Raw genomic sequence first — 21,028 nt, forward strand, 5'->3', positions numbered from 1 at the left:
TGACATTAAGAAGAATTCGGAGGCAGGTTTGGGCGAATAACATATATATATTTATTTCCAGCTGATACGAGCATTTATACAAATAAAACAACGTACATATTGTCCATATCACATTCTCTCTACGATGTTTTATTTATTTGCTGTTGTTGGATTAAATTTTTCATTCGACACTTATGACAGTTGTAGGAATGTACGAAATGCTACATTGATTAGAAGTGTACATATACCATGGGCGCCTAATGCATGTACTACCTTATTAAGTAGTACTGTATACTGTACATTATTAAGACAGGATCGCAAGGCCCGTTTAAATACATGTTAATTAATTAATTCATAAATCAAATATGATCTAAGTAAGAAGATATAGGTTACCGGTAACTTTATTTACAAATGAATAAAATGCTTCTGCTCTGGAACGTTTTAAGCTAATACTAATACAAAACGATATAATTATTAACCGTAGGGTTAAATTGCATAATACATGTACATGTAGATGCATAGATATATGTATAATAGACAGCGATATGCCTTACGACCGTGATGACGTACATGTAAGCATGCTCTGTGCGATATTGATTTTCCGTGGTGAAGATTCATCAATCAGTCAGGAAATAAATAGATAAATCTTCTTGAGAAAGGTTCTTATTTTTGGACCAAAATTTCAAGACTTACTTGCACCAAGAGAAGGACATGAGCTCTTCAGTAACGTGAACGTGAGAAATGTTCACATGTTTTAAAATACAAAATGACAAATGTAGATGTATCAATATTATTACATATGGCGGGCAGGAGAGCTAAAATAAAACAGACTGTCAAGATATTCGGCAAGTAATTCCGCTATCTTAACCTATGCATCGATTTTTCTCACCCTATAATTGATGTACAAGTATTTACAATTTGTTCAAACATTGGATAAAGTTCATACATGTACGATCTCGACAAAATCTGCTTAAAAATGAATATTTACAGCGAGTGTTGGCCCTTCAAACCATGCATGTTGCAATCCTCAGAGTTCAGCTGTCGGATCGTGAGCAGTTTAAACATGTAATGAAGAAGTCGGATAACCCTCACACATGGCGTATGACATCAACATAACCATGCCAAAGACCTTTTACGCTTAATTTCCTAAAGAGGGATGTTTGAAAATTCACTTTCCGACCGAACTTTTAGCTCGCAGACCTCATCGTCGTCGTCGTCGTCGGCTGCTATAGGTGCTGAAATGAGGATAAGAGAAAATTAAATGTCAACGAGGCATAGTGAATAAAATGCCAGGGATATGCATGTATCGTGATTCAAGCAAGACTTTCTATGAGCACGAACATGTACATGTATAGATGAGTATACAGCGATCCATTTGCGCCATTTCAACAGCGTTTGGCATTAAATTTTTGGCCGATTTTGTTAACAAAAGGTTTGTATTGAAATAGGAGCCGCAACTTACCTTTTTGCGGTTGTCCGTCGCTGATTTCACTCGCTGACCCGACCAGAGAGCGCCTCGGCTTAGGCGGACCTTTAACGCTGTCCGGAGTTCGGGTAGCAAGGTTAGATTTGTTTGGTGTCGACGTGGGATGCCTTGGGTCCAAGGAAGGTAGAGAACCAGTGTTCCAGCTTGTTGTCCGCGTTCTGTCAAGTGAGGGCAGGGAACCCGTGGCCTTCATTGGTTTACCCCGCGGGGACCTAGCATCTCTGCTATCGCGACTGTTTCGGCTATCGAGGGTTCCGTCCCCCGAGTAGGTAGACTGGTTGAGTGATCGCACCGCCTTCACTGAAGTCGTACCAGACCTCATGTCGTATCTGTACTTGTTTTTACTGAAATATTGAGCAGTTGGACATTAAAACACGAAGCCGATGGAACATTAGCTGGCTTTGGCATTTGCCCCAGCCCCCTGCCTCTTCCCGCTAGCTTTGGTTACAAGTTGGTTACGCTCGAACTGAAAACATCATGAAGAAAGACTGCGTGCTGTTCCTACCTTGAGCGGTCCGGCTCGAATGCTACGTTGACCGTAGATACGTGGGTGAGTCCTTCAGGTCTGAACTGAAAGGAACAAATAGGACTACATGTAGACAATTGTACATGTACATTTTGACAAGTGTTTAACATATGCTGTGGAGCCATTGAATTGAAATATTTTGCAATCGGGGTGGGGCTCGCTAATTTCAGGGTAACAATTCCTCTTTTTTTTTCCAATTGGCCTCATTTGTTGTTTTAATTGACTGCTGTATTGTGTTCAGAATTAATAGTTAACTGAACTGAATTTTCTTTCAAGAAGCGGTCGTTGTTTTGGTTGTTAGTGTCATGATATTTCCTCATTCTTTGCGGCTCCCTAATACTTGCACCGGGGTTCCATGAAATCCGTAAATGTTCTCCCATCCGAAAGCACTGTACCCTGCTCGTGAGCTTTCTGAGGCCACAGAAAATCAAATCAAGTGACAAAAACACTGGGCAGCGATAATATTCAAGCATAGAGTAAGAGTAGGACTGTACAAGGAGGATCACTGGGGCTGAAAGGGTGGATGTCATCCTGGGTGCCGACAAATGGTACCCAGGTTTGAGATCGACTGGACAATAAGCACCCTGGGTGCCATTACACTAGACAAATAGCACCCAGCTTCTTTTTGCCTAGCTTACGGATCTTAGGGACGAGGACGTTTCTTGTAATCTCGTTTTATCTCGTGCCGTGGTACTTGTGGCACCCAGGACGACAGGAATATATTTTTTTCGCGTTTGAGATGCCCAAAAGACATTAGGGTCAAGTAAACGCTAGTTGAATGCACTCGCTACACAAACATTATCATTGGCAGTACACTGAGAAAAGACCAGTTTTAATGGTTTAATCAAAGTGTCAATATATAAATGGGATGTTTACCAATAGTGTAGGTAGACATTGTACAGACAGAGATGACCTTGTGACACGAATACCTTAGGACACACGGCATCATATGACTGAATCAAAGCATTGTTGTAGGCGTCTGCAAAGAACATTCAGTTGCCACATATCAAAATATCAGTTTTTATATGCGTATCAGTTTTTGCAGTGCGCGGCGTATTTTAATGCTTTGTATGCACTAGGCGTAAGCAACATACAGTTACCATACATCAACATACCAGTTTGCAGATAGGTATTTTAATGCACTGTATGCACTAGTACAGGCGTATGCAACGAACATTAGTTCCCATTTCGCAGATACATGTACGCATTTCAATGAATTGTATATACTAGTATGCATTCGCGTATGCTGCGAACATTCAGTTACCACACTCCAACTTCTCAGTTTGCAGATACATGTACACTGTATGCATTCGCCAACATTTGTATGCTGCAAACATTCAGTTACCACACATCAACTTTAAGTTTGCTAATAAGACATACATGCATATCACTGCATTGTAATGTGCATGAATGCAATAACATTAGGTTCAATAAACGATGATTTGTCACTTAATCCAACCGTTTTCATTTACATATTTGTAATCCAGTTGTCATTTAAAAACTCTCAAAATGAAAAAAGAGTGAGGTTGGCGACAAATCTCTATAAATTTATCGAAAATTCACTCAACTAACTGATGATACATTTGGGACATCCAAACTACATGTATAACACAAGTAAACGCCAATTTGCACTTTGATAACTTGTCACGTTCTGTGGTCCGTTGAGTAAACTTAAATGTAATTGACAACTCGTCCATTAGACACGTCATGAAACATACACCACACCACGCATATTTAAATATTTGTTCAATTAGATAATCAAGGTTGATTCTGTTCCGACGCTATTGTTCTCTCGTCTAGTGGTGATAACCACCATAATGATAATATAATGATAAAATTGTCATTTATATGACGCAACTTTCCAGAATTAGTCTAGAGAAAGCTCGGCCTCCAAACTTATCAGTGTTGAACCGTGGTTCAATGAGGACAGCCTGTGCTTCTGATCTCAGGGTCCTGGCAGGTGAGTACAGTTTTAGCAGTTCTGTCAAGTATGCTGGCGTACTGCCATTGATACATTTGTGGACGAGTGTTAGAATCTTAACCTCTGTTCGTGCTCGAATAGGTAGCCAGTGAAGCTCCTTTAGAATTGGCGTGATGTGATCACGTCTTCGAACTCGCATGACAAGTCGCGCGGCATTGTTTTGGACCACTTGTAGCTTCTTCAAGAGTTCCTCGTTGATGTTAAACAGGATAGCGTTGCAATAGTCTAGCCTTGATAAGACTAACGCTTGGGCGAGTGTTCTGGTGGCATCCTTCGTTAGGTAGTTTCGTGCATTTGCGATGTTGTGTAAATGGAAGTTTCCTGAACTAACAACTGAATTGACATGAGGCCTCAATGAGAGTGACGAGTCAAAGAGAACTCCCAGGTTTCGTACCGGACCTTTGGCAACACTTACTGTCACCCCAGCGACAGAGATTGATTCTATACACAACTGCCAATAGACGCTGCTGCGTGCTAAACAGCTGAATCTCGGTTTTAACTGGATTCCCTTTCAAGAAGTTTTCTGTGAGCCAGTCCTGTATGGACCACAGACATGTTTCACCTTGTGTGCAGACAGTCCGCACTGCCTCTTCCTGAGTATCTCGGATACGACGAATTGCTGTATATACTTGATTATCGTCAGCAAAGCTGATAACGGTATGCTTTCGCCTGAATAGCCAGAGAACCATTGGCGATAAGAATATCCAGAAGTGATCAGAAATTGATCTTCCCAGGAGCGAGACAGCCATGATTGGCGAATTTACCTAAGGAATAACTTTGTCCTATTGTTTTGACTATAAGCCTCCAGTTTACCACCATCACCTTTTGGGTGAATAAAGACTAGGAAATGCTTTTACTTAAAACTTCACGTACATTTACACTAGGCATTTCTGTACAACATAGAAGTAAAAGCATTTACTAGTGTTTATTCATATCACCCATTGGAAGTTACCTCTCCACTCCACCCATTACTCTACATGTAGATTGGGTGGTAAGTCGCCCGACCTACATTAGTAAATAATAAGCAATCTATGACATTGTCAATTTTGATATCCACTTTCTGAACTTGCTAGTATGATCAATGAAAAATGGCAAATGCATTGTCTTAAACACCTTGATTTTCTCCAAAACAATGTTAGTGATAAGGACTTGTTGTTTTCACCGAACATATCTATGAATATCAAGGCGTAACATAAGATACAGAAATGGGAGTGGTATCAAAGTGAGGCTAATTATAACATAAGCTATATGATCTATGTGGTTAACTTCATATGCCCCATATATGCGACTTGCTATCCGTTTTTGTGTGATGAGTCCGCTAATCGGGGAGCAATCGAAGGACCAAGGTTTTCAAAGATGGTGTTTTACTTTTGTTACGTACCGCTATTTTCTTCCTTTCCTCATTGCTCTTCTTCCGTGCCACCAGGAAGAACTTGACAGACAGCCCATAGAGTAAGATACCGCACACGATGATACAGGGTGCAATGAACTCTCCCTCCCAACTTCCGATCAGAATCCGCCCATCAAAACGAAGACCCAACACAGCGAAGCCAGCCACGATAACAACGGTGGCACAAATGGCGGTCGCGATGCCATATTTGAATGGCCTCTTCCCTGGACCGAAATTCCATGCTTCCAACTTGTTATGTGTCTTTTGATTGCCGTACGCGATGGCTATTGAGCTGTTAACAGTGTTGTTCGTTGCCGTCGTCGTATTCCCTGCCGAGTGTCCCGAGATCGTAGGCGCCGCCATCTTCTGTAGATTTCTCCACAAGAGGTCTTGTACAGCCTATCCTGGGTTGGCCGCCATGTAGGACTTATCTCCAGTGACCTGGTGACACGGACTCAGTCTCGTCTCGCTTCGTCATCCATCTCTTATCAGAGATGATAAGCCAGGTAACACAATCAAAGTGACCGCGGTCTATTTGAAAGAGAATTTCAAATTTGGTTTATAAGTAACAAGAAAGAACAAAAGCCTTTTCGGATAAACTTGTACATTTCACTCTGTTTATATTAGTATCAAGAATTAATAAAGAGTGCTTTACACATAATATTCATAGCAGGATTCGGCTAAAGTATATGTGCTTCGAAAGGTTATGATCGCTTTCATAACCTCGGCGCTTGATCATCAGGAGACCGGTGTAGGATATTTCCGACATACGGTCATTTTCTGTATGCTCCGACAACGCGACCCTCAACGTTGACATGCTCAGACAACGCGCGTCACAATCGTGACGGAGAGTACAGCATCCAACAAATTTTTTTAATTAATTTGAAAATTTCAAATTGCGTAAAAACACACTGCATATAAATTTAGTTTAACATAGACTAATATACAAATACTATAAATACACAAAGTTTCAGCAAATTTGCATGCATGACAACTGCATTTTTTATTTTCCTGACCAACAATATCGTAAATGTGAACGGCGTATACCCCTGTCAAAGTTATGAGAGACTGCGCAATCAATAGAAATTCCATACACTGTAGCCTGACGTGTGTAAATAGCTCTTTTGCTGATAATGGGATGCACTCGCTTTCGACGAATATTGAATCAACCATCTCTATCAAATTGACATCAACCAGGTTGTCACGGGTTAATACTAATATATTTCAGTAGCAGTTCGGGGAGCGTGCGTTAGACCAAAGGCGCTCGTCAAATCTTGCGTGATGGCAATTCGGCTTCGTATTGGCCCATCATTGATCCTGTTACTCTTCTTCTGGACGACAACTGTTGCAGCTCGTGGTAAGTGTTAATTTCAATTATATGTATACATTACTGGAAAGTTGCCATTACAAACATTGTAGAAATCATACGGGAATGAGGATATTTGCATTGTTTCTTTCACGACAGTAATTTGTGTCACTCCCTCTCCTTCCTAGGACCGCCTCTAAATGGTATTGTTATCACTGGCAGTCAGGCCGATGTAACATCGCTCTGTCGTTATTCTCCATATTATTTCAGTGTCTCCATAGCACTGGCGGGCAACTAGATGTAGTTAGACGACGGCCGTTCATCAGAAGACACAGGAAAACATTTCAATCGCTCGTTCAACATTCCCTTCATCAGAATCTTTCAAATGTTCAATATTTTTATTTAAAATACTCTGCCATTATAAAAATACATTACGTTTAGTTTAGGTCTATCAACCCCTATGAAAGCTGTCGTGGGGGTCGATGATATCAAGATTTGCCCTGATAACCCTTTTTTTATAATCCACCAATGAAAAAACATAATTTTTTTAGAAAATTTCGTGAAACAAAAAATTAAGTGGCGCAAAAACGTGTCGGTTTACCGCTGCTCCGAGGTCAAAGCACGACTGCAGATATTGATAAAACCATACATTTTCGGCAGGGATGACCCCTTTTCGCGAAACTCACAAACGTCTTGGGCTCGCAAAGACATTTACAATTATGATGTATGCATACTGGGTTACATTGTATCTGAAACGAATATATGATAACATATTTATTCTAGTTTTGAATTTCCTTTGCAGAAAAGTCAAAAGAGAATTTACTATTTGAGAGATTGTTGCGACACAATGAAAGTGACACACTTGCCCGACCACTCCTGAATGTCTCTGATGCTCTGTATGTAAACATGTCAGTTCATCTTCTACAGATACTGGACTTGGTAGGTACTTATTCTCCTCATTTATAGATGAATAGTCTAGAGTTTGATGAAGCTTCGTGGCCTAGTGTTCCCCAATGATAAACTAGCCTTTATGAGCTCCCAGCAGGATCGCAATATACTGATTTCGCTGCGAAACTAGAATCAGAATCGAACCTTATTGGCGAATTCTTTGGCGCTTTAAAATGCTCAGTCAACATTCCCCTCTTGAAGGTGTATCTTGTGTGCAGTGCTCTCGAGCAAGGTATGCTGTTTAAAAAGTAGATCGAGCTCTCTTCATATCTGCACCGTGCTAAAACTGTTTTGCTTTCTTTTATTTCCATAGGATTCCAAGGCACAGTCAGTTAGTTTCTCCGGTTACCTAGAAGTGGTAAGTCAGAATGTTATTTTGTCCCTCACCAGTCTGTTATGTAGGCCTACATGTATAAACACCTCCAATGGTACTAATGTACAGGCCAGAGTCCTTTATTAAAACATGTGTACATTACGTGTACATTGTTGTGCATAGGTTTTGGTAAAAAAAGGACTCATTGGACCAATCAATCTGCACAAAATTTTATATGTGTCAAGAAGAACCCTTTGCCAATAGCATAATAAAGTTTTAAAAAATTCCGATACCGATTGCCTGAGAAAAAAAGATTTCCGTACACCATGTCCATCAAAACGTCACTGGCGCATTGATATGGCCCTGTCAAAGTACAAGTTCTAAACTGACCAGTGAGACCACATTTTCTTAAATATATTATCAAAAAGCATATTTCTGTGATGGCCTGACTCTGTAGATTAAGAATCAACCATAGATTGAGAATTAATTCCACTTTGGTCCATCCCAGCCATGTATTTACCACAACTTGACATTTTGATAAGCTCTATGTGACTAGCTCCCGGATTTGAGTGACTGCTTAGGGTAAAGGTTATGATGAGATCATTGTGTAAGATATTTATAATCCGATTATGAACACATTAGAAATTATTGCCATTTTGCGATATGGTTCTTAGGATTAATTGACATTCTCGATGATATACGATACGAAGAAATGAATTAATGGGTGTTGCTGACATTTAAACTGTTTTGAACATTTTTACAATGACAAAAAACGAAATATCCGTATGGGCCACATCTATTAGGGAGACATTCCATCCATATTGGCTTTTATCCGCAATGGCGCGGCACCGGCACCCCTCATCCCACCACCCCATCATGCCACATGAAATTCAAGCCAATGCCTATCGGGTGACAATCCGGAATCCGAAATCAAAGATGAGTCATGATGTTTCTACAAAATCGATCGTTCACGAAACAATGAGAGAAACGGTTTATGCCTGATTCGCCTATTCCTGTTTCGCCTATTCCTGATTCGCCTATTCCTGTTCCGCCTATTCCTGTTTCGCCTATTCCTTTTTCGCCTATTTCCTGTTTGGCCTATTTCCTGTTTCGCCTATTCCTGTTTCGCCTACTTTCCAGTACCCCTACAATAAATCGACTCTCCCACGGGGAACCTTAGGGATGCATGTCCATTTTATGGGGAAAATGTGAGGGGACAATTGGATGATGTTAACGATGTGATGACAATTTGACTAATCAAATGCCATCAACTTTGTTAACAACTTTGCCATCCCTTCCTTTTCTGTTCAATCGAAACTTGAATTCTCTGTCGATCAGACTTTCCCCTCCTCTTTTGGTCGGAACAAATTGAGCTTCATCAGCCATCATGCAAAGTTGTTTTGAGTGTGAAAAGCCCCTGCATGACCTCTTTATATGGAATGAAACCCTCGAGAAAATATTATTTTTCAATAGGAAGCCATCACATCGTTGAACGCAATGAAATCAGGAATAAAAGAACAATGTAGCTATAGGTATTCTTTCTATTAAGAAGCCAGTTACTGAGTAAGACAAAAGAAAGAGAATCCACAATATAAAATGCAGGCCTAAGAAACCTTTCTCAAATCTAATGATAGGGTAAAACTTTCTTACTATTTTTTTCTTGCCTTTTAAAATAAGCTAAAACATGAGCCTATGTAAGCTATGTATAATTTTCCAAAGTTATTCCGAATAATACTGAATTAATTGACATGTCGCTAAATCCATTATTTCAGACTTTATTCTTAATGATAGCCTTTAACACTATAGTAAGGGACGGTTCATATTCCTACGTCTGTGGGGAGGTTAGCAATACATTTGAATAGGCGAAACAGGAATAGGCGAAACAGGAATTAGGCGAAACAGGAATAGGCGAAACAGGAATTAGGCGAAACAGGAATTAGGCGAAACAGGAATAGGCGAAACAGGAATAGGCGGAACAGGAATAGGCGGAACAGGAATAGGCGGAACAGGAATACACCAGAGAAACACGGCACTGAGAAGTGGGTACAATCACAGAAACATAACATTTGTATACCTTGGCCCTGTTCGACACAATACCAGACAAAAATATTATAAGATAAGCATACAAGCACACAAACGTCTTCAACATGGTAGTTAAATGTATATATATCCGTTAACTGCGACAGTGGATAATTAGTAATAGCATTAACAGCATTTTCTAGACGAAGCCTGAGCAGAACGTCTTTCAGAGTGGAGTAAAGCAGAATATGTAATAAAATTCTCGGCACTCAATCCGCCGTTGAATGGTTTTTAGGAAAATATAACAATCCAAAATGATGAAAAAAATTATCGGGGAGATAATTTAAACATCAGTAAACAAACAATAAACGACAAGTAGACGGGCTACACGCTGACCACAACTCGCAAACTTAGCTGTCTCGTGATCCTTAACTGGTGCATCGTCTACTTGTACAGAGTATAGTCCGTCTGATGTGGTTCTAAAACTATCATTCATTAAAAAAAAAACCACATGTGTCAGAACAATACAATATTAAGTCATGTTTTTCAGTCTGAACAATAATATCTCCATTAACTTAAATTACTGCACGTTTCATTATGACAAATTGGCGGACGTTGTGAAAAGGTTTAATCTGTCTGGGAAGGTACGTTCACCGAGTAGGTCAGGACATATTTGAATAAGACCACGTTCGTAGTAACTTTCCTGCCTGATGTATTTGACGAAGAACAACCAGTTGCCTCAGCCCAAATGTTTCTTACCGAAAGTTTTATAATGTGAAGTGGAATAAACCAAAAAAATATTTAATTAATTTCGTGATGAAAACTCCGACTTAAAAATGCTGAAAAATATAACTGACCAACAACTAAGCAATGATTCTGGCTTATTTAGAAACAAGTACTGTTGGCAAATTGCCCTTTGCAATAAACATACACTTTAATGAACGTTTGCACAGGTTGTTCCATATGATTTAATACTAGTGGCAAAAACAAGTTACCGGTAATTTACCGGTAGGTGTGGTAAAATATTAGACCAAAACATCAGATGTAGATACTTCCGGTTGTATCGGCGGTGCTAAAACAACACAGACATTGTCGTGTTTTAAGTACAGCCTGTATTGTGGCTGGTCAGATGCTGTTAAGAACTGAAGCTTCGACCGGAACAATGTAAGAAGGTAAATTTTTGCCAAAAGGTATCGTTGGAAATGAATCTCAGGTGGATATTGTTTATCAATACGTACCATTCCGAAGCTTTTTTTGAAGGTAACAATTGTACGATACAAATGAGCCACTGCAATAGCCTAACCTGTGCAAGGAACCTGACCCAGACTGAGAAGGATCTGATCACGCCCGTCGGGTGAATCAATTTCAATTAACAACTCAGCGGTCCTGCCCGCTTCGAGACTAGAAATTGAACTGCGGCGAAACAAACGCCGTCCAAAAAACGCCATTCGTTATTGATGAAGTAACGTACAGTAATGTACAGAATTGCAACTAATAGTGTAAATTTCAAAATAGCTTCAATTGTCCTTTCAACCTCAATAACCTCTTGCAGTTTAGAAAACTCAATGAAAGAATATCAATGGAATTAATGACTTTAACCGGAAGTGCCGTCGCCTTTGGCACCTGAAGAGAAGTGACCAAAATTATACCAAGCTTGTGTACCTTGATAAGTAAAATGACATTAATCAATAAGGAAACTAAAACTCCAGCGGAGTTGACCACTGACCAATCTCGTGGACTGGTAGTTTGCAATGTACCAAATAGTTGATCGGCTTGGGTGGCCAATGGAAATATAATGGAAAACTACTCCGCTGTTGATTCGTAGAATCGTCTTTTTGGGCGAATCGGCACGTAAGATTTCTGCACGCAGGTGGCTAGGAATAACTGAGCATACACACATGTCCTTATGAGCTTTCCGATTCAGTGTTGTAAGGTGCACTAGACATCCATCATCTCTCAGAACAAATTGCTCAATTCGCAACGACGAGCTGCTGATTTATCTTCAGGTAGCACTTTGGTCTCAAGGTAAACAATGATTTCATTTAGCGCAGGGTCTTTACGTTGCTCTTTAGGAAGGTTTACATTTTCAAAATGAATGGTATTGAGTGTGGTGTGATACAATCGTCTGGAAAGGCCGTCTGCATCACCACATTTTGCACCGCTTTTGTGTTGAATAGTATACTGATAACTTTGCAAAATCAAACTCCACCTAGCCAATCTTCCTGTAAGAACGCCATCGCTTTGTTGTTTGAAAAGCCATTGTAAACAAGAATGGTCACTTTGGATGATAAACGGCTTGCCATAAAGAAAGAATTTGAAATGCTGGATGCCACATACTATTGCGAGACATTTTCGTTCGGATGCCGAATATGACCGTTGTGCTGAATCAAATGCTTTGCCACCAAGGCGACACCTCTGGTTCATTGATTTACACGCGGTTTTTTTTGTTTGTTTTTTGCAGCGCTGGAAAGACTACGAGTTGACTTGGAAGCCTGAGGATTTCGGTGGTTTGATGCATGTCACCATACCAGGCAAGAACACGTGGGTACCTGACATTGGTCAGATTAACAGGTTTGTAACACGAAGATCACCACGCCAGGAAAGAATCTGTGGGATCTGTTGGTAATCTGTGGGTAAACAAGTTACTTCCAAAGTTACCCACGCCAAGCAAGAATATGTGGGTACACAGCATTGCATTATGCACATGTATGCACCACTCGTTTTTGTTACAAAAAATTAATGTTGCTGCAACTTACATGTATTGTAACTGTATTTGCATAAAGATCTCTAAAATCCCATATACGTGTAGGCCTACGATGGGGGTTTTTGATCGTGGAAGCTTTGTTTGTTAAATCATTGGACAGGCTCGACTTGTTCATAACGGCACTTCAGGCTTCGCTCATAAACATTATGATAATTTAGCACATCCCTCTGAGCTGATATTGCTTTTATATTTCAGCTTGGAGGGGCAGTTTGACTTTTCCAAAGACGAGCAGAATATCCGGCTGATACTATTCCATACGGGCGAAATAAGATGGTATCCCGCAGGCGTTTACAAAGCCGGCTGTCAACTGGATCTGACATACTTCCCCTTCGATGAGCAGAAATGCGCCTTCACGTTCGCAAGCTGGACGTACACGACGGATGCATTGCAAATACACGCCATTCAGGATACTATTCAAGTTAGTAAGGTTGCCGGCGGTTCGCAGTGGAAAATAATTGCGACATCCATGTTTGTCCATATTGGAAAATTCCAACCAGATGAAAAGGACTTTTCATTTCTGTACGCGGAGTTAGTATCAGAGCGGCTTGCGATATTCTACGTGATTCACATCATACTCCCCACGACGGTGATATCGTTGCTGTCTCTGTCGGCGTTTCTGCTCCCCTGCGAGTCTGGAGAGAAGGTCTCACTGGGGATCACCATCCTCCTGGCATTCTCTGTGTTCCAGTTGGTTCTCGCAGATCAACTTCCAACCAACACCAGTTCCGTTCCTATTTTGGGTGAGTACATTATCTATGCTGCCCATGTACATGTGAAAGGAGGTAAATTTCTATAGCATACATCTTCCGATCGAGTGTGGGTTAAGATCGAATCTAAGCTTGCATTAACCATAAGACTTGGGTTGCTTTGCATATGTTTCTGCTTTAAATTGAATGATTATATTAAATGACTACACGTGTATTTATCAATGTAGAGCAGCAGAGTCATTTGGTCATCAAATGCCGATTTAAGACTGGGATTGTCGTGGGATAAAATAGCCTAATAAGGATGATGCTGATGTTGATGAGGATGAGGATGATGAGCTAACACTAATATTTTCCGTTCCAGTTGTATACCTTACAACACTGATAATTCTCTCGGGAATCTCCACACTTCTCTCGGTATTCATTCTGAACCTTCACCACATGGAAAGCGACACGATACTTCCAAACATGGCCAGAACTATAGTCTATGGCCTCATTGCTAAAATTACATTTTACAAGACTTATCACAGGTTATCAGCATCTTTCGGAAAGAACTACAAATTTGACCACGAGGTGATGATGCCACTGGGCAATATCGAGGACCGGACGGATTCAAGAAAGGGCCGAGCGGATCACTCAAACAGTAACACAAACAACGATGACGTTTTACACATGTTAAGGAATATTAATGCACATTTGTCAAAAATGGTAACACAACGAGAGGAGAGCCATCGGGAGGATGTTATAAAATGTGAATGGAAGGAATCTGCTAGTATTATTGATCGAATGTTCATGGTTATATACCTTATTGTTCTTTTCGTTATAACGGCGTCGTTTCTGAGTATAATGCCTAACAACCAAAATGTATAAGGCTCTTTTATGTATTTTTGCTAACCACCATCTCCTGCACGAGGCCACTATGGCTTGAACGAAAGGGACAGGGTCGGCATCACCCAGGGCTTTTCAATTTCTCTTCAACTCGGCCTGTTGCTGAAAGTCTCTGATGTAGAGATATTGCCCGGGAGATAATGCCCCAAAAAACGTGCGACGACACTAAATCACTTTTAGGGATAGATTGTATACAATATGTAGCACTTATAAGGAAGATTTTTAAGGCTGAACTAGATGGTTTAGACTCATTTGGCATGTGTGTTTGGAGCGTTTGATCAGGGAGTGCTGTTTACATTCGTTGGTTGCCAAAAAAATGGGCCGCTAAAACTGGCTCTGTAGCTAATAAACACTATGACTGTCATCACACTGTTCACTACACCCTGGGAGGTAGATACATGCATAATAGCATATATTTCGGTGGATGCTAGATAACTCAAAATTTTTACTAAAATATACAGTATGTAAGGTAGAATGGGGTAACTGTAGCCCCTGCCTATGATATTGATTGATATCCCCATGCATCAAACAATGCAGGGGCTACAAATAGACCGGGGCTACATGATCTGTTTGTTGACCGTGGCCATTTGAAGAGTTTTGATGTGACAGGAAACCCTCTGAGAATTCGGTGTCCTCAACGCCCATTGGCTGATCGTCCAGCCACAAAGGTTCCCGTCGTTTGAGGCGAAATGGACTGCCCCGGGAATCTATATATCAAGCTGATGTCAACGCGAAACATGAATAATAAACTTGTCATCATTCAATCATTCACTGCCTCCTGTATATAGGGGTGTATCGGGATGCAGTGCTGTTGGAGCCTGGGCGGTGGTACGATGGATACGTCGAGGATAAAAATAGTAAACATTGTTCTCTATTACGGAATACTACTCCTTTTAATTCACGTGCAACATATAAACGCAAATGGTAAGAAAACTTTTTTTATCTATTGAAATTATTACATATTCCGACATCGAAGACTGAAGAGAAATCGGCATGTGCATTTGCGACGTTTCGGAACTTCAAACGTTTTCGAAAAGTCTATATACATGTACACATGCAATCCTGTTCCATGGGAGTAATATGCGCTATGATATCCTCGTTTAGGCATTCTTTCCAAGGAGGACTTGCTATTTAAGAAACTGCAGGACGCCCGTAGCGGCACGATGGCAAGGCCGGTCAGGAATGCTTCAGAGGCTGTCCAGGTCAACGTGAGAGCAAGTCTAATTCAGATACTTGACTTGGTAAGGGACAAATTTAAATCTATGAGTCTTCCTACTTGGGAAACAGATTGTAAATACATGTAATGGTATTACCCTTAAAGACAACCTGGCTCTACCAGTCATTGCAGCGGATACATGGTACGTGCCGTAATGGCACTAGCCCAGTTCTTGTTCTGTACATTTATTTAGTCCTCTTTTGTATTCCCTTTTGTAATTTTGTAGTTTGTATTTGGAAAACAGGATCTTCTTTGTAAAGGAGGAAATAAACATATATATATATATATAGCCTACACTACCCATACGTACCAAAAGCTATATCGGGTCCTCGGACGGACAAAATTATACTGCCATCACTAGTTCGAACATGTTGAACGAACATAACGCCATAGTGAGATTCAATTTCGTTTATCAACATTCTGGTGAAGCGTTTAATGGCGTTTAATAGGTCCCCTGATGATGCTTTTATCATCCATGTATTTCAGTATTATGCTGATGTAATCTTTGTAATTGGAATGAATCCAAGCAATAACAATAAACCAGTGTCATATTATCGACATGTCGCCAGGTCGATGTTTTCACTATAGGCAATTGCATTATTTCCAACTATAGGAAGAAAGCCTGACACAAATATAATATACAGATGAAGCTTTTTGATATACAAGTTTTGAGGGAATAATTATTGCAACGGGATTGACATAACCAAAACATCATACCATCACACGACTCTCTTCGGTCCTCCATTGTCGAAACTGGACCTTTTATTGGGAGCTTTAGATGTAGGTCTTCAGAAATATATATTTCACGAGAGTGTACATGTAAGCTATATCTTCCTTTCAGGACGCCAAGGAGCAGTCGGTTAGCATATCAGCGTATATGGAAGTGGTAGGTTACGATAATAGTCACCTTATCGGTTGACCATGGGCACCGCAATTTTGGCTTGAACTTGAAACCCTAGCAATAAGAACTCTTCAAAAGGAAGTGAATGCCAATTTCAAGGGTAGGAGTCTGTTCTCCGCTGCGATAAGCGTTGTCTCTGCTTCGGGTCATCACCCACAAAAAATAGTTTTCGCCAAGCCCCCGAAACCTCCACGTGAACGCCTGTCCCATTGTTCATCTTCGTAATCTGAAGGTCAAACAATGAGATAGGCGTTCGCGTTGGCGTTCGGAGTGATTTGCGGAAACTCCCTTATGCGGGCGAGTGCCTAGCTATCCGACTATGTCAGTCTCCTGGTGGTAGTATGGAAAATGTACGCGATAGCACGAGGTAGCGACAACTCCTAGTTCCCGCATCCTTTTCCGACTGATAACTAGCAGTTGTACTTGATTACCTGGGCTAAGACCGAATTGCAACTGTATTGTCCTCGTTTTTTTCTTCAGAAATGGTTAGAGCCACGATTTGAATGGAACCCAGCAGATTACGATGGGGTGTCAAAGGTTGTTGTAGACGCCAATGATCTGTGGATCCCGGATGTTGGCCTGGTTAACAGGTAACGTTACAATGTTAGTTAGTATGTTCCTTTAAATACGTTACCTCCACCATTAACGGTAACAACATTAAATACGTCACCACCTCCTAACGTTATCAGTTTGAAATACGTTATCAAGCAAAATGGAAAACATACAAATACACATGTATTTAATGAACACACTCATAATCAAGACGGGAGGGTTTATGCCTGTTTGGCCTATTCCTGTTTCGCCTATTCCTGTTTCGCCTACAAAATTCCTGTTTCGCCTATTCCTGTTTCGCCTATTCCTGTTCCGCCTATTCCTGTTTGGCCTATTCCTGTTTGGCCTATTTCCTGTTTGGCCTATTTCCTGTTTGGCCTATTCCTGTTTCGCCTACTTCCTGTTTCGCCTACTTTCCAGTACCCCTACAATAAATCGACTCTCCCAGGGGGAACCTTAGGGATGCATGTCCATTTTATGGGGAAATGTGAGGGGACAATTGGATGATGTTAACGATGTGATGACAATTTGACTAATCAAATGCCATCAACTTTGTTAACAAACCATGCCATGACCGTTTTGAAAGAATCACCTTGAAAGCGGGGACAGTCCGGGACTTATTTGACCATATGACCATACTGACACACAGTAAAAACTAATAGATTAAGTAGAGTAAAGCAGTCACTTATTTTATAAAAACAGGAATTCATGAGTTTTTGATAAAAATACATAATACTGTACATTCTCATAATTATTTGATCAAAATCAGCTGTAAAACCCATGTCATAGTAAAGAACAATGTAGCTATAGGTATTCTTTCTATTACGAAGCCAGTTACTGACTAAGACAAAAGAAAGAGAATCCACAATATAAAATGCAGGCCTAAGAAACCTTTCTCAAATCTAATGAAAGGGTAAAACTTTCTTACTATTTTATTTCTTGCCTTTTAAAATAAGCTAAAACATAAGCCGATGTAAGCTATGTATAATTTTCCAAAGTTATTCCGAATAATACTGAAATAATTGACATGTCGCTGAATCCATTATTTCAGACTTTATTCTTAATGATAGCCTTTAACACTATAGTAAGGGACGGTTCATATTCCTACGTCTGTGGGGAGGTTAGCAATACATTTGAATAGGCGAAACAGGAATAGGCGAAACAGGAATTAGGCGAAACAGGAAGTAGGCCAATCAGGAATAGGCGAATAAGGAATTAGGCGAAACAGGAATAGGCGGAACAGGAATAGGCGGAACAGGAATAGGCGAAACAGGAATACACCGACGGGCGTATATGCACACTGACCAGCCGAGACTCCTGAAGTTGTCTTTCTCGCTTTTCCAGCCTTGATGGAGACTTTGACTTCTCAAAGAGCAAACCTTTTCGAATTTTGGTGGAGTCGGACGGGACAGCAAGGTGGTTTCCAGGAGGAATCTTCCGCGTTCCATGTCCTTTAGATCTGACCTATTTCCCATTCGATGAGCAGAACTGTACGTTCATCTTATCGAGCTGGAGCTACAACGCCCTTGCTTTGAAATTACGGACGGTTACCGGGACTATGACGGTTGAGACGATGGTGTCACAGACGGAATGGGGTGTTGGTGAGGTTTCTATTCACGCCATGGACAGGCAACCAGATTTATCCACTGGTTTCCAAAACTCTGCATTCTCGTTCTTGTTTATCAGTTTGACATCGGCGAGAGATCCCATGTTTTATATCACGAACATTATCATACCTGCCATTATCATTTCTTTGCTGGTCCTGACCGTGTTTTTCCTACCCTGCGAGTCGGGAGAAAAGGTGTCACTGGGTGTGACGATTCTTTTGGCCTTCACAGTATTTCAGCTGGTTGTTGCAGAGACGTTACCACCTAACACCAAGGCGACACCTCTAGTCGGTAAGTGCTGCCAGTTATAAAACGACCGTGAAGCATGGGAAATATAGTGAAGCATGGGACGACAGTGGTTATCTATTAGTAAGCAGGGCCGTAGCTATGGGAAATAGTGAAAAATCGGACGACAGTCCGAGTGGCTAATGAGCTTGGCTTCTAGTAAGGCCGTTGCTACATGTATGGTTAATAGTGAAGCATGGGACGACAGTGGCCAAGCAGGGCTATTATAGCAGGGACGTAGCTATGGTAATGGATCACCGTGTGTGTCAACAGCTCTGTCGGTAACTGAGCTAAAAAAAGCCTTGATGAGCTATTTTCGTTATGCAAATTTTTCCGTCACGCATGATACATGTATCGCTTTCAATACTGTACATGTATGCATGTGTAGTTCATTCTTTATTTTTATCAACTCTGTTTCAGTTATCTACCTGACAGTGCTGATGACAACGACGGCCATATCAACGGTGGTGTCCGTGATCGTCCTGAACCTCTACCACATGCAGTCCGAGACCAGAATTCCAGGATGTGTGCGGGTTTTTATCTATGATGTCCTGGCCAAAATAATTTGTTACAGGACCTTCCATAGGCTGAAGTCTAGTGAAAACTTATCAGACCAGAGTGAAAGTGTTCCGGCAGATGACATGGACAAGACCAACTATATCAACAACATCTTAGGAGGTAAAGTCAAAAATGAAGAGACGGAGATTATGATGGAAGGGAACAGCGATGGTGAAATCGCTGCCCTTCTCAAAGATATCGCCAATGTAGTGCAGAGAATGGATGAAAGGCGACATGAGCGCCATCTTGAAACGGAGATTCTGAGCGAATGGAAGGAAGCCGCCGATGTGGTTGACCGGTTCCTTATGTTAGTGTATTTCATTGCTGTTTTGTGTATCACTGTCGCTTTTCTACTAATCATATCGGGTGGAAAATAACTGAAGTCACCAGCTGTGATAAAAAGTACCGGACGGGGATTCAGCTTTTCTGGGGAAAAACAGTTCAAATGATGAACTCTCCCTATGCATCAGGCATGCCACGAAAAGGAGGGAAGGTCCGTTCTGTAGTTGATTGCCTACATGAGATCTTCCACTGACTCGATCAGATTAACGGGGCTATCGAAAAAATCTTCGTGGGGGTAATATTCACATTCTGGTGAGTTCTGGTGTAAACGTATTTGAGTGTTTCCGTTTCCTGTTTTTATGACTGTTTTCCCTCATTGGTTGGGAATGCGGAGTGACAGATTGGCATGTTTCTCTGTTTCCCCCTCAGTTGGGACTTTGGAAGGTTACTTTTGAACTATTGTACTTTTGCATAAGTGCACTCAACATTGCCGCCGGACATGTATATCACAACTTTGAATAATCGATGTTGTATTCGTATACGTAGTCTATCGTTGTATTTCAATTCTAAAATAAAAACCTTTTATTCACGCGAGTTAAACTGTTTTTATGTCACGTATGTTTAGCTGATGCAGCACGTACAGTCAAGAACGGTGTTTCGTACTTGTCACGCACCATGCATCAGCATGCCGGCGGAGAAGTTTGAAATATCCTAGGATGGTATGTTGGGGAAACAAAGAATTCTATCATGCGCTTTAATCTCTAAGCTTTTGCCGGTCATGGCCTCAACAGAACCCTATAAGATAATCTGTCAGAAAACAATAGGGTCGGACACTTTTCCAGGTGGTCATTTTCTACTTCTACACGAACTTCAAGGAATGTACTGCCTGTAGGCTCGCCTGCTAGTAGGGTCTTGGAGTTGACACGCGTATATCAGCGTACGGGGGTGTTCATTGAGAAAAAAGATAATCACAGCACAAGAGAGAAACATTTTCGTGATAGACAGCAAGAAATGGTTTCATATAGATCTTTTTAGCTCACCTCTTAGCAGAGGTGAGCTTATCCCATACCGTGGCGTCCGTCGTCCGTCGTCGTCGTCGTCGTCGTCGTCGTCGTCGTCGTCGTCCGTCGTCGTCCGTCGTCCGTTAGCAGGGCACGTTTCGTAACTGTTAGAGCTATTGAGTTGAAACTTAGTACACATGTACCCTTATGTAATGACACCTTGGAGACCAAGTTTCGGTCCGATTCGTTTCATGGTTTGGCCACCAGGGGGCCAAACGTTAAAAGTGAAAATATGCAATATCTCCCTTAATAGTAGTCGGGA

At 41.0% G+C, this 21,028-nt stretch overlaps 3 protein-coding genes across 4 annotated transcripts; 2 read left to right on the forward strand and 1 right to left on the reverse strand.

The window, feature by feature from the left end:
* Window positions 1-34: 34 nt before the first annotated feature.
* On the reverse strand, window positions 35-5,793 carry LOC135487042 (uncharacterized). Its single transcript, XM_064770346.1, has 4 exons — window positions 5,354-5,793; window positions 1,971-2,035; window positions 1,442-1,809; window positions 35-1,214 (listed from the first exon to the last, which is right to left on the reverse strand). Exons 1-4 carry the CDS (start codon window positions 5,723-5,725, stop codon window positions 1,126-1,128), a joined length of 894 nt encoding a protein of 297 aa, XP_064626416.1. The 5' UTR covers window positions 5,726-5,793; the 3' UTR covers window positions 35-1,125.
* Window positions 3,871-14,670, forward strand: LOC135487033 (acetylcholine receptor subunit alpha-1-B-like). The gene is made up of 7 exons (XM_064770307.1): window positions 3,871-3,951; window positions 6,591-6,719; window positions 7,471-7,607; window positions 7,930-7,974; window positions 12,410-12,519; window positions 12,908-13,452; window positions 13,781-14,670. The coding sequence occupies exons 1-7, from the start codon at window positions 3,912-3,914 to the stop codon at window positions 14,284-14,286; spliced, it is 1,512 nt and encodes a 503-aa protein (XP_064626377.1). The 5' UTR covers window positions 3,871-3,911; the 3' UTR covers window positions 14,287-14,670.
* Window positions 14,671-14,813: 143 nt separating this feature from the next.
* On the forward strand, window positions 14,814-20,257 carry LOC135487035 (neuronal acetylcholine receptor subunit beta-3-like). 2 transcript variants are annotated; one of them, XM_064770321.1, is made up of 6 exons: window positions 14,814-15,228; window positions 15,409-15,545; window positions 16,362-16,406; window positions 16,902-17,011; window positions 18,318-18,871; window positions 19,286-20,257. In XM_064770321.1, the coding sequence occupies exons 1-6, from the start codon at window positions 15,105-15,107 to the stop codon at window positions 19,798-19,800; spliced, it is 1,485 nt and encodes a 494-aa protein (XP_064626391.1). In that variant the 5' UTR covers window positions 14,814-15,104; the 3' UTR covers window positions 19,801-20,257. The 2 variants fall into 2 exon arrangements, with proteins under 2 accessions (XP_064626391.1, XP_064626401.1); XM_064770331.1 differs by lacking the exon at window positions 15,409-15,545.
* Window positions 20,258-21,028: the final 771 nt, after the last annotated feature.

This window comes from Lineus longissimus, chromosome 1 (assembly GCF_910592395.1).
Source record: "Lineus longissimus chromosome 1, tnLinLong1.2, whole genome shotgun sequence".
Taxonomy (NCBI): Eukaryota; Metazoa; Nemertea; class Pilidiophora; order Heteronemertea; family Lineidae; genus Lineus; species Lineus longissimus.

What these genes read in the sequence shown, in the direction of transcription:
- LOC135487033 (XM_064770307.1), top strand. Translation starts at nt 3,912, where the DNA reads ATGAGGACAGCCTGTGCTTCTGATCTCAGGGTCCTGGCAG. An exon ending in TCTCCGGTTACCTAGAAGTG is followed by an intron (nt 7,975 to 12,409) that starts GTAAGTCAGAAT and finishes TGTTTTTTGCAG; the next exon opens with CGCTGGAAAGACTACGAGTT. An exon ending in GACATTGGTCAGATTAACAG is followed by an intron (nt 12,520 to 12,907) that starts GTTTGTAACACG and finishes TTTATATTTCAG; the next exon opens with CTTGGAGGGGCAGTTTGACT.
- LOC135487042 (XM_064770346.1), bottom strand. Translation starts at nt 5,725, where the DNA reads ATGGCGGCGCCTACGATCTCGGGACACTCGGCAGGGAATACGACGACG. An exon ending in AGGAAAGGAAGAAAATAGCG is followed by an intron (nt 2,036 to 5,353) that starts GTACGTAACAAA and finishes TGTTCCTTTCAG; the next exon opens with TTCAGACCTGAAGGACTCAC. An exon ending in CGACGGACAACCGCAAAAAG is followed by an intron (nt 1,215 to 1,441) that starts GTAAGTTGCGGC and finishes TCCTCATTTCAG; the next exon opens with CACCTATAGCAGCCGACGAC.
- LOC135487035 (XM_064770321.1), top strand. Translation starts at nt 15,105, where the DNA reads ATGCAGTGCTGTTGGAGCCTGGGCGGTGGTACGATGGATACGTCGAGG. An exon ending in TATCAGCGTATATGGAAGTG is followed by an intron (nt 16,407 to 16,901) that starts GTAGGTTACGAT and finishes TTTTTTCTTCAG; the next exon opens with AAATGGTTAGAGCCACGATT. An exon ending in GATGTTGGCCTGGTTAACAG is followed by an intron (nt 17,012 to 18,317) that starts GTAACGTTACAA and finishes TCGCTTTTCCAG; the next exon opens with CCTTGATGGAGACTTTGACT.